Consider the following 13,327-nt stretch of genomic DNA (forward strand, 5'->3'; position numbering starts at 1 on the left):
ATATTCTGCATATAAAAATAAGTAAAAAAGTTCGTATAAATGTATGTCCTAAAATGCTTAGTTTCGGAGATGGGTGTAGAAATTTCATTTTTATTTCGATTTTTTCCAAATAATTTCTAAAGTAACTTCAATATTTGAATGAAAATTAGTGTCTAGGAGTTTTTTGACATAGGAAATTTGATTTTGATATCAATATGACTCCTATTTATAAGAGGCGCCACCTACATGTGTTTTAACATGAAAAAATGTATATTTCCGGAAATTTTTACGGAAAAAACGTCTCTTGGTAAAAATCGCTACAAGCACCCGTTCTCAAGATATTTAGAATGAAAATAGTCGATACATGTCATTATTAACAAAAAATAGACATAAAAGTAGATAGTTGACAAAAATGATAAATTTGGGAACTTCTTCTTTTTTTAAATCAAATCTTAAATTTTTCTTCGAATAAATGATGATAAAACAGTTTCTGTTGAACATTTGGCATACATACATTTCAAATTTATGATTTCAATCTAATAACTATTTAGTCAACGTGTTTATGTCAATGACAGGTATTGCTAATGTAGTAAGAATTTACATCCGACAAACCAAAGCACGATATTTGGCAGTTCAGGTCCCAAATAGGGATATCTGATGGATAAGGTTATTTTATCTAATAGATATTGGTATCTATAGGTGAATGATACACTTTTTTCTGCTATCCATCAAAATAAAATATATCTGGCGGATTATAACGCGCTATCTGTACCTGAAAAACACCGGGGGTTAGGAATATAAATGAACAGCTTATCAGCAAATAAAAGTATTCCAAAAATTACAAAGCGAAAAAATCTGTTTAGCAGTTTTTGTAGGAGAACAATAGATTTCTTGTGTGGCCAAAAAGTATGGAAACCATAAATAAATACATTAAAATTATTTAGTTTAAGCTGATAAACGGTACGATTTGTTCAGATAAATATAAACATCATGCCCAAGTCTAAATATTTCTCTACGGATTTAAAAAATAAAATAGTTGAATTATACAAGAGTGGTTATAAACAAATTCAAATAAGTAAAAATTTAAACATTTTAAAAGGCACCGTTTCGAAAATAATTCGTAAATTTAATAAAACAGGGAACGTTTCAACAGCTTTTAAGTCAGGAAGACCAAGAAAGTTGTGCAACAGGACAATGAAAGTAACGAAGAGAATATCAATGGGAGATCCAAGAAAAACATCCACAGACATTTCTCGAGAAATGGGTGAAAGGGGAATATCGGTGTCTGCACGCATGGTGAGAAGAAGGTTGGATGACATGGGACTTTTTGGAAGAGTCGCGGTGAAGAAACCACTAATATCAAAGAAAAATAGGATGGCCCGCTTTAAATTTGCTCAAGATCATCTCACCTGGTCTTATCAGAAATGGAATGTACTGTTTAGCGACGAAAGCAAGTTTCAACTGTTTGGTGGTGACGGGAGACGTTATATCCGAAGACCAAAAGGTACACGGTACAGCCATAAGTACCAGATGCTCACAGTAAAACATGGGGGTGGGAGTATAATGGTGTGGGGGTGTTTTTCTCGCTCAGGTGTTGGTCCTCTCGCTCAGGTTGGATAATGGACCGTTTTTTGTACAAAGACATATTGGATAATAATATGCTGCCTCATGCTGATGAAGAAATGCCACTCAGATGGTTGTTCCAGCAAGACAATGATCCCAAGCACAAATCTCAGTTTGTTCAAAATTGGTTAAATGAACATAATGTTCCACTAATGGATTGGCCCTCACAGTCTCCGGATCTTAACGCCATAGAAAATTTATGGGACCATTTGGATAGGAAAATTCGAAGCCATTCTATTTCAAATAAAAATGAATTATGGGAAGTGCTAAAAACTGAATGGGCGGCCATTTCCAGTAAAGATTGTACGAGATTGATCGATTCGATGCCACGAAGATGTAGAGAAATAATTAATTCAAAGGGATATTCCACTAAATATTAGTAATTTTTATATTATCTTGAATTTTAATAAACATTCTTCTTAAGTTTCCATACTTTTGACCAAGAAAATATTCATAATTTTTTATATATTTTTTGATAGCTGTAATTTTTTATTTAAATGTATTAGGTTTTGTAGGAAATTATTTGTAGGTCACGATTATATAAGTCGTTTTATTTCATATTTTAATTTCTCAGCATAAATGACAAATTAAAAATGTTTCTATACTTTTGGCCACCACTGTATATTTTTTACTCAGTACTTTTATACAGGTACGGACGAAAAGTTATTACTCTTCAAACCAGTTAAAAATATATAGGTAGTGCCCTCTACAAGTAGAAGTCATATTAAGATCAAAATCAAATTTCTCATGTCAAAAAACTCCCAGACACCAATTTTCACCCCAATATTGATGTTACCTCAGAAATTATTTGTAAAAAATTCGAAATAAAAATGAAACTTTTACACCCTATATCTCCGAAACTAAGCATTTCAGGACATGCATTTATACGAACTTTTTTACTTATTTTTATCTGCAAAATATGCTGCCGAAGTTTCCGAAATACAGTTTGGACCACCCTGTATATCGAAAAACTATGGTTACACTCATTGAATTTGACACTTAATGCCAGTTTAATAATATACTAAGCGTAAAAGTGCTTCACTTTTATGCCTAAGCGTTATAACCTTGAAAAAAAAAAACATTAACTAGTAGAAATATATTAGCAGTATATTATGGCGTTGATATATCCACGGAAATATATTATGATCTAAGAGGTATGATTACCATCTGTATGTTTTTAACACACTGATATACCTATAAACTTATTCTATAAACCTTTGTGTTTTATTTGGCACACCTTTCCTCCTCAACTCTTACAGAACATGTAAGTTTTCGCAACTCTTGGACTTACTGATATCGTTCAGACAGATCTTCTGCAAAATCTCTTTGGCAAAGTGCAGCCTCAGACTCGTTTTGGAGCCTTTCATCTTGCTCTTCTCTTTGGTCATCGATTTCTTCTTCTCCAGGGATTCTCTGAGTCTGATCTGTTTCAAGATTCCTACTAGAAGCTCGTCTACGTTGTGCTGGATTCCGCTAGAAGTTTCTATAAACTTGCAGTCTTTGGCTACAGCTAGACCCTTGCCCTCTACAAGTTAAAAATTATTTATTAAATTGAATAAAAAATATAAAGTTGTTTTTTGCTGAAATTGATATACAGAGTGAGTCTTAAAATAGTTTTAAAGAACTGCAAATATTTTCATCACTAACAAATCTCGATAAAAGATACATATTTTTTGCCATTTTTCAAGTCCAAAATAACCGAGTTATTCAATTTTAAAAATTATGCCATGAGAAAATTTGAGGTAAACCGGCATCGGCAGTTCTAAAAAGTTTTCTCAAATATACAGGAAAATTTAAAAGTAAATGCACGATTTTCGACATACTTTTTTGCCAAAAAACATCATAGACGTGTTCCTGGGGTTGAAATATACCACCTCTAAAAATATTTGAACTTATTTAAGACCCGCCCTGTATAGGAAAATTAATAAAAGATGATGTGCGCGTCAATACAGGGTCGCTGATATGTATACTCTGTTTTTTTTCTCAGGTAAGATTTCGACAGACGATGACAGAAGAAAAGCAGATGACGTCCCATACCAATTTATTTATTTTACTCTTTGAATAAGAAGACTAAGGAAGGAGCATATCAGAAATCTTAGGTACACCGCGATGGGCCTCAAATATGGCCGAATTAAATTCCGGTTTATCAGTGTCGTTCTAATTTTATTTAAAAAATGTAAAACTATGATGTAGGGTAGACGTGGGGTAGACTCAATAATTTGTTGTTTATTTTACGTTGTGAATAAATGTTGGTAGTTATTAAAATTGTTATAAAAAATATATAATTCTAATAAAAATAGAAAATGTGTTATAATAAGTATTTATTAACACAAACATCTGATACGCTACTGAAGCAGGTAAGTCAAATTAACGTATCTAAATTCTTGACATCTAATCTTGACAAGTAATAAATAAAAGCTAAAATGCAAGAAAATATATAATTTAGTTAATTTAAGTGAATTTCATAAATGATCGGTTTACTACACGTATGTATATTAGTCATATCACTTACTAGCGAAAAAGTTGTTCCATTATTTCAATTAATTGCCGAGATCTAATGCACGCTACACAACCAACTATTTTAGAGTCTTTTCCATAAATCATGATAGTGTCACTGTTAATTTAAGTTCTGCCACAATTTTCATCTAGATTTACTTCACCTTTATACAACTATCAGTAGTAGAATAAATAATAAATAACATAAAATAAGCTCCGTAAAGACTGACAAATCCACAAAATTTCAAATCAAATTCAAATGTGTCAAATGAATCGTCAAACAGAACTGTCAAGGATCCCCACCCTAAAGTGCTTTTATGGTCGTTTTTCCGCCCACCATGCATGAATACATGGATAGCATTATGCTCCTTCCTTAGTCTTCTTATTCAACGATTTTACTAAAAAAGTTTCTAATAATTTTTAAGTTATCTATGGATGGGTTTAAATATAAATCCGTCATGCGTCGTGTCTTGTTATTTTTAACCAGTTTTATTGGTTTATTTAAAAAATTACAGATCGTATTTCAATTTTATTGGTTTGACGGAAAGAAAGAAATTGCTTTATTGTCATAAAAAATTTTACAATTTTGTTGACAAAGCTTAAAAAAAAAGAATATAAAAAACATACAAAACTTCACTTAACAATAGAAAAACATATAAAACTAACAGCAAACATACAAAACTAAAACAATACTTTATACAATTATAGAAATTGTACATTGTCAAAAATTTATTTAATTAAATATAAATAAAATATAAACATACATGTAAATAAACAATCCATATAGCTGTCAATACTAAATTTAAATGGATAGAAAACAAAATCATTTCTTAAATTTAGTGAATGTGTGTTAAATTTAGAACCCTAGATATTAATAAAAAAATCGTTAACCGCGTAAAAAGGCTTTCTCCAGTAAGTATGATCTCAAGGTTCTGGGTGAAATGCAGGAAAGGATGAAATGGAATTAATTTCAGATGGCAGATGATTGTGCATTTTTTTTGCATTGTACAATATGGAACTCTTACTAACTCAGAGTGAGGGGTTGGCAGATACATGTTATGCTCTGCGTTCCTGATTGGATAGCCATGAACTGGCTCCTAGAGAAATACTGATACGCTTGCGAACTAGGGCAGACGGATTCGAGTATGAATAGCTGAAGAGTTAATATTTTATATCTTGGAAACAAGTCCCGGCAGTGAGCACGACTGGTTAGCCTCAGTGAATATCGCACAGCTCTCTTTGTAATTTGAAGATACGTCAAATTGGTCGCACAACACGCACCCCAGAATGGAAGTGCGTATCGAGATGCGACTCAAAAAGGGCATAGACTGTCCTAGATGTTGGACAAATTAAGCACATTAGCAACTGGATCTAAGTGCGAAACAGGCAGAACTTAATTTTAGCTAAAGCATCGATGTGCAAATCCCATTTTAAATAGTTGTCCACAACAAGGCTCTGTAATTCAATATTATGAATCAACGACGTCAATGGTGGTATTATCAAGTTGAAAGGTAGCAACGTACTTTTTATATGATAAGACTTTAGTTTTAGAGACGTTGAGACACAGATAATTAGAATCGCACCATGTTTTATGTTGATTAAGTCACTGAAATGGTTCTGGCTAGGGCAAGTTGTGGTGTCCGGGCTGTTCCATGTGAAACAAGTATCATCATCCATGAAGAGACAGATTTTACCACTGATGTCCAGACTAGCAATATCGTTGATAAACAACAGAAACAAATAGGACCTAGCACTGAGCCCTGAGGTACCGTGCATTCTATTGGCCTGGTAAGAAGACACAGTCTTATCAACTCACACGCGCTGGTTTCTGTTGTTAAGGTAGGACTTAAAACCATTCAAGAGGCGTTCTGATACCATAGTAATGGGTAATTTGTTAGTTAGATGTTGTTTAACACAACTGAAAGCTTTCGAGAAATCACAGAAAATTGTTGCTGTAACGAGACGGTTGTTCAGACTGAGTATACATTATTAAACAGCGAAAAACATAGCGTCATTTTGTACATTTGTTACTCAAGAACCCAAACTGAAAGGGGGTGAGTATTTTGTATTTTAGAAGAAATGATACAAGCCTCTTTTTAACTAGTTCCTCCATGATCTTCGATACGTGGAAGGAGTGCAATTGGACGATAGTTGGAAGTTTGTTTTATCACCTCCTTTATGCAAAGGAATAATTATCGCCGACTTAAGGCAATTTGGAAAAGCACCATCTTCAAATGACATATTAATTAAGGCTGAAAGATGGTTTAATGTACATTCCGGCATACTAGAGAACATTTTAAGAGTAAGTCCGTCAGTCCCAAGGCCATTTTTAATATCATTTAATGTATTGCAAGCTCACAACCCCACAGGCGTAAGGAAGAAACTGTGCAAATTAACATTATAGTCAGAGAGAAATGATAGAGGATCCAGGGAGGGTGAGATAGTATCTACTATATTCTTCGCCACATTTACAAAGTAATTGCTTAGGTCCTCAGGTGAAGTTGAGGTTATGTTGGACGAAGAAACCTTACTCCTCAGTCATTCACACCGACCATGTTTCTTTTGGCAATATTACCGGACTCAGTCAACCTCCTATTGTAATAGATGTCCTTGGCGGCTTTATAGTCTTATGGTAAATTTTCCTGTAAAGTTTCACGTACTCGTGAAAGAAGACACTATCCGAGAATTTTTTAGGTGAGATAAAGAGCGCATGTTTTTGCAGATGTACGTAGGCCCTTAGTGTCCAGGGTTTATGATGTTTAATTTTGATAGGCCTGAGAGGAAAGGCTTTGATGCCAGACCAGATAATGTTTGTGTAAATTGGAAAATTCAGTGTCTACATCACCAGAGATGACATGCCAATCTGTTGTTAGACAAAGCGTTAAAATTTATAAAGTTTTTTTCCCGAAAAATACGTCCTAATTTAAAAGTGTTTCTACTCGGATTTTATGGAAAATTTTGTTAATACTCCTTCATGATCAGAGAAGCCTGAGTTCAACACAGTACAGTCAACCAATTCTGGATCAAAGGATGACACGACATAGTCTATAGTACTAGAACAAGTTCTAGTGATTCTTGTTGGTGCATTAACATGCATTACTACACCAAAAGTCTCGAAGATAGACTGGAGAGATTCCCGAGCATCACACACACTGGAGAAGTCAATATTAAGGTCACCACACAAGATCAACCTGCTATTCACAGGCAGGGACTCTAGCAAACTCAGTAATTTCTGAAAGAACATATGCATATCTGCGTCAGGTGTTCTATAAATACAAACAATATAGAGGTCATAAGCAATGTGGTAGATGATAGAAAATTCAAACATTTTCTCGGCTAATAAGTGATCAAATTTTGTTATTGCCGTAAGGTTTTTGTTGGTAGACATTATCATAGTACCTCCATGAGATAAATTACTTCTATTAAATCTAGCTATTGTTGTGTAATTTTTCACAAACACGGGCTCATCGGTATTTAACCAATGTTCCGTTATGGCAATGATTTCAGGAAATTTGAGCTGTTCCAATAAAAGAAATAATTCATCTGTTTTGTGTCTTAAGGACTGAACATTGATAAGAAAAATACCTAGCTTGCTATCGTCCGATTTATCAGAGGGTGCTTGATCCTCTGTTCGCGTCAAATGAATTAAAAATTTTTATTTTTAGATGGAGAGCCACTGGAAAAATACTTGCTGTGGCTTTCCCTAGACTTCTGAAGGTGAAATAGCTTCTCTGATGAGAAAAAGGTCCTGAAGGCGGAGAGATCTGCCTCAACCTCAGCCACGCCAATGCCATACGCGTCGTGGAAGCGATAAAACAACTTGCGCAGGGAGTCCATGTCGCATGGGAGACCTTCCGATGCTAGCGCCAACTTGATGCTGGTGTTGGTGTGTCCCTCAAAACACGCACTGGGGGGTTGGTCATGGAGGTACGCAAGGAATAGCCTGACAGCTTTCAATATCGAAGGGTCCCTTAGTCTCGCCAACAAATAACGTCCATTGGCCGTGTCCGATTCACGCGATAACCGCACAATAGGTGGAGTCATTGGGTCCAAACTCAGCACCTCACCTTCCCTTGGATGCTTATTGATAATATTTTTCGCCTCCTGCTGCCCAAAGGACTTACTCGCAGCTATAGCCTCCCTGTCTGAACCAATTTTAACGTATTTGACCTCCTTGGCTAGATCTGTAGGTAAATTGGAAGATTGTGGAAGGCTTCGTTTCTCCAAAGTGGAAATCTTAGGCTGTTGAAATCCCATGGCAGAAGATCTTGATTTTTGCGGCGATACCTCCGAGGGAGTCAAAGATGGTTGGACATTGCTATTGACTACTTCAATTCCTGGGGGCCACATACTTATATCAAGCAGCCGCTCTAGGTGCCTTATATTCTGCACTCCAACTTTGAATTTTGAGAGTGAACTGTCCTCACTATTAAGCATAGGAAAGCAACGAATAAAGTCCGAAGTTCCAAGTTTATCCTTGATATAGTGAGCCAGTTGGTTTGCCGTAAAGGGAGATGGGATATTGGACACAACGACATAATGCCAGGCTTTTCTAATGGAGGGTTTGTGAGGTGGGGGAGTACTGACTTTAGAAGAAGTGACACCCACTGAGGCTTGGCAATCTGTCTGAGTCGAAGTTGACTTTTTTATTGCTGGTGGGCTACTCCTATTATTTTGCTTGCCTTGGGCAGCAAACTTTTCTATTGTGGTTGCCATCTGATTTACGCTCCTACGCAGCTCACTGACTTCCTTCAAAAGATCTACCTTTGAAGAGTCATGAACCTGGACCCTAACAGACTCATCCTGAAAGTCCATAAAAATGGATGATAGGTTGAGTATTTCTTGTTTTATTTCACTGATCGAATGAAATAAAGATTGTTGACCATTTTCCGAAATTTTGGAGTGGTGGCAGTGAATATCATCCATTTTTTTGTATAAAGACTTCCATTTGGAGTCATGATAACTCAATATGTCATAGATTTCAGTTATGACTGGAAGCAGGTCGTTGTTCCTTTTTAAACAGGTTCCCAGACCTTCAACAGTTTCTAGAGGGATCTGTGATTTCTGAAGCTGTGAAACTTTGTCATGGAGATACTTCATCGTGGGAGAATCACAAACATTGCAGAAAAACCTAATATTTTTGAACTTTTGCTGGTGGATCACTTTTGTGGTTGTCTTGTCCAGCCCAGTACAGGTCATACAAAAGTTGCGGCGGCACTCCCCACTACAACGAAGTCTATATTTGTCCTTTCGAGGTGGTTTTTTGGCACGAATCACACTTAAAATCTGCCATTTGGAAGTGTAAAGGAACAGCAAAATCGGAAAATATTAAATTAAACAATATATGGTTCAATAATAAAAAGAGTGCGTCAATGTCAACGGAAGTTAGGTCACGTTTAAAAAATATCTATATAAAAATAATTATATAAAATAAAGCAGAACGCACGTTCAGCGAAAACTAGCGAACTGAACTGTCAATAAGACCGAATTAAATACACGACAAATCCAAACAAAACAAAACAAAACAAACGTTCAATACCGGCGGTCCACAAACGAAACGAAAGCACGACCGTCTCGTATGACTGTTCGATATGAACTCTGAACCTAATTTCAATTTTATTGGTTTGACGGAACGATGAACGACAAACGGACGTATGCGTATGAACTCGCCTTTAGATTTTTGTCATTTTTGACGCTTGTCAAAGTCTTGCCAAATTATAGGTTATAATTTTGTGTCAACTTTACAAATAATTTGCGTTTTGAAGATGATGCATTTTGATCTGTATTACGTGTGTTTTGTGTCTTTTGAAGTCAAGTGGGAGGGAAAACGAGTTAAAACTCAACTGTAGACCCAGAGCACAGTTTATGTTTAATACTCGCTGCCCAGGCAGAAAGTCTTATACACCAATGAAGTTGCCATCGATAAAGTTTGTATACCATTTCGTCGTAGATAAGTATCTCGTATATGGTAGAAGGATCAAACTAAACACACATACTAAAAACTGAGAGTTGTAAAATATCGACATCACACGATAGGTAACAATGGATTTTAGTACTGCAGAAAATAATGTCAAAAAGGTACTGGTTTAAAAATTAAGAGAGCCAGTTAATTAACCTTTATGCATAAAATTTGGTAGGTGTTATTATTAATAAAATAGTTTGTTTTATTTACCTATGTTGTTTTATTTATTCCTGTGGAATATTACAATTTGTATTTGTACATAAGTTATATTGATAAACATAATCATGCAAATGTGGGTAGTTCTTCATAAAGCTTGAAAAGTAAATAATAATAGCTTCTTTTTTATATTTTTTTGGTATGTAGTGTCTTGTTCTTATTTGTTTTGTATTAACACATACGGTTTTTATTAAATGAAATAACTCGATTACATTTTTTCAGTTTTATACAGTTTTTTTCACAATATTTTGAAGTAATCACTTGTATTTTAAAAAATATATCCTGCTATGCGTTCCAGTTGTACCAACTTATATCTTTGTAAAATAAAATAAACTACTTTGAAATTAAAATGACAGACACATCTATCAATGTCAAGGATCTTCTCGTTGGACAGACTATATGGGAACAGTCGATTATTAGGTAAAATATACAAGGTACCGCAAAAAGTTAAATATAAAAGTTAGAGAGTTTTTAAAATTTAAGAACCCTCTATTAGCAAATAGACATTAAATAGACATTTAATGTCTATTTGCTAGTAGTAAATTTAAGTATACAGGGTCGGTCATAAAGTTGAGGCTCGAAATGTATATGGGTATATGGGACACGTACACGTCTTTATCGATCGAAATAATAAAAGAACAGCAATATTACCATTCTGACTGATGACTCTGGATCTGGCGAGGTCAGCTTTGTTTCCCACCACGATGACACTCTTATCTTTGATACAGTCCTCTTTCCATAAATAGTTCAGTATATCCTCAGCGGTCTGGAACGTGGATCTGGCCGTGATGGAGTAGACGACGATACATGCATGCGGCTCGTAAGTGCTCAGAGAATTTTCTACCTGGAAGTGATTTATAGTTAAAGGCAGGAGCTGCAACAAGTCAGTTTTAAAACGACTTAAATCTCTTAGTACGAGAGCTAGCAACGTCGGGAAAACAAGTATTTTAAAGCCGCGTATAAATATGCCGAGGCAAGTACGAGACAAACCCGAAACGAGTATGAAACGAGGCTATAGCAAATTCTTTCCAAAAGGCGTACTAATATGCCGAGACGAGGAGAAGACGAGTCAACCTCAAGCGGAATTCGTCATATTATAGCCTCGAGCCGAGCGATTTAGCCTCGAGCAGAGTCCCTGCCCAGTCGAACGGCGTTGTCTCGCGGCTATCCATTTTCGCGTGGAGCCTTTGGCGAACCCACAAAATTCTTCATAGGGGCTATGCGATACTGAGGCAGTATCGATATGTTTTGGTATCGGTTTGTATTGAATATAGTATCGATACTTTAAAATATTGATAAATATATTAAAGTATTATTCGATACCATTCAATATTTAAAAAATCATTTATAAATTTAAGTATACTGTGTTTTTTAATTGATTAGATCGAAAAAAATCAATACAAGTCCTTTGTTTTAAATCGACGTTTCGCAAAAAATTTATTTTGCATCTTCAGGACACTAAGCAAAAGTTAAGAGAGCTAGCACAATCAAGTAATTTAAACCAAAACCAAAACAACTTAAAACACATATCAGTGTGGAATTCCACAATATATACAATTGGTAAAACTACCCTAATGTTAATAAAATATATGTATATGTTATAAATTTAAGATCGCTTGTAAATAAAATAATAATGGATAAGGCCAGAATATAATCAGATATTTTCTTATTCGCATTTAATGAAAAAATCGACGATGGTGGCAATTGTTTTATACAAAAACTACCAGGATTAGAACTAAATCAGTCATCAAACGATTTCAAATTACTAAAAGCACTTTTGAAGAAAATGATAAAACACTAACCTAGGGTTGGCAACTTTGAAATAAAAAAATAGGGGCGAGAGGATAAAAGAGGCACAGGCGAAAACATTTTTAGAAACGTCGCTCAAATGTCGAGAATTTACAAAAAGTTATATAAACGGTATGCGATAAATATTTAAAACAAACAAAAAATATTTATACTCAAAACTTATTAAAATAAAAGCAAACCATTGTCAACAAAACTTTTTCCATGACATAAACTAACAGTAAGTAAACATAAATTACATAAAGACACAGATTAACAATCTTTAAAGCATTGTGGCGATAAACGAATATTTTTTAGATTTTGAAGTTGGTGTATGTAACAAAGTTTTCTACGTGAGAGAAAGTGAGGACAAATCAGATCAAAAAGAGGACTGTTTCTGGAATAGGACGGTTGGGAACCCTTTTTAACCCCTGTAGCTACGAATCAAAGCAGAATTGGATTGGTTGATATAAAAAATAAATCTTATTACGTGAGGAACTTCCCCACGAGAGGTGAAACATGTTTTTGAAACACCCTGTATGTTTGTTTAATTTAAAAATAGGTAAAAAACAAGCTAGATAAATTAAAGGAATTCATGATAAATTTAAATTGAGGCTCGACTGTTTACATTAAAAACCGGAGAACGCCGGGACTGAGATAAGCCTTGAGATAACGGCACGGCAGCGGCGGCGGCGGAGCCTTCTGCTAGTGTCAGCTGTTTTTTTGAGTCTTAATTATTTTATTCAATACGAGAGCTGTATGTGGTTTGTATATCTATAAATTTTTTAAATAGAGTAACAGCGCTTTCAGATGGAGCGGACCGTACGCGCAGAGCGTCCGCACGGATGTTTTTTCAAGATAGCTCATCCAGACGGAGTAGCATACGCGACCCAGGAGAAATTGTTCATAAGTCATGGTACTTTGCTCGAAGTCGTGGACGGTCCGTCGCGGACGTGCTCCGTTCCATCTGAAAGCGCTGTAAGATAAGACCTAATTCGACTTTATTTATTTAAAAAATTAGAACTTTAAGTAATTAAGATTTAAATTAATTTAAATCTACATTTAAATGCCAATAACTAACCTGGAACATATTGTAAATAATATATCTGCATTTCTTCATTTCTGTTGTATATATTTTTTCAAGTTATTCATCTGCCACATATTCTATGGCTTCATCATTGCAGCACGCTTATTAATAATTTCTCTAAATTATTAATATGTATATAATTTTAAATCTAATTCCCAGTTTATTAAACCTTCGCCGTA

General features: G+C 34.9%; 1 protein-coding gene across 1 annotated transcript in view; it reads right to left on the reverse strand.

The window, feature by feature from the left end:
- Window positions 1–2,855: 2,855 nt before the first annotated feature.
- Window positions 2,856–13,327, reverse strand: part of LOC115887330 (GTP-binding protein GEM-like) — a 47,388-nt gene continuing 36,916 nt past the window's right edge. Inside the window, exons 6-7 of the mRNA XM_030906735.1 lie at window positions 10,928–11,120; window positions 2,856–3,127 (exon numbers count right to left, since the gene is read on the reverse strand). Coding sequence (XP_030762595.1) covers window positions 2,856–3,127; window positions 10,928–11,120 — 465 coding nt within the window. The remainder of the gene's footprint in view (window positions 3,128–10,927; window positions 11,121–13,327) is intronic.

The sequence above is a fragment of the Sitophilus oryzae genome, unplaced genomic scaffold (assembly GCF_002938485.1).
Source record: "Sitophilus oryzae breed Bouriz unplaced genomic scaffold, Soryzae_2.0 scaffold_115_pilon_pilon, whole genome shotgun sequence".
NCBI lineage: Eukaryota > Metazoa > Arthropoda > Insecta > Coleoptera > Curculionidae > Sitophilus > Sitophilus oryzae.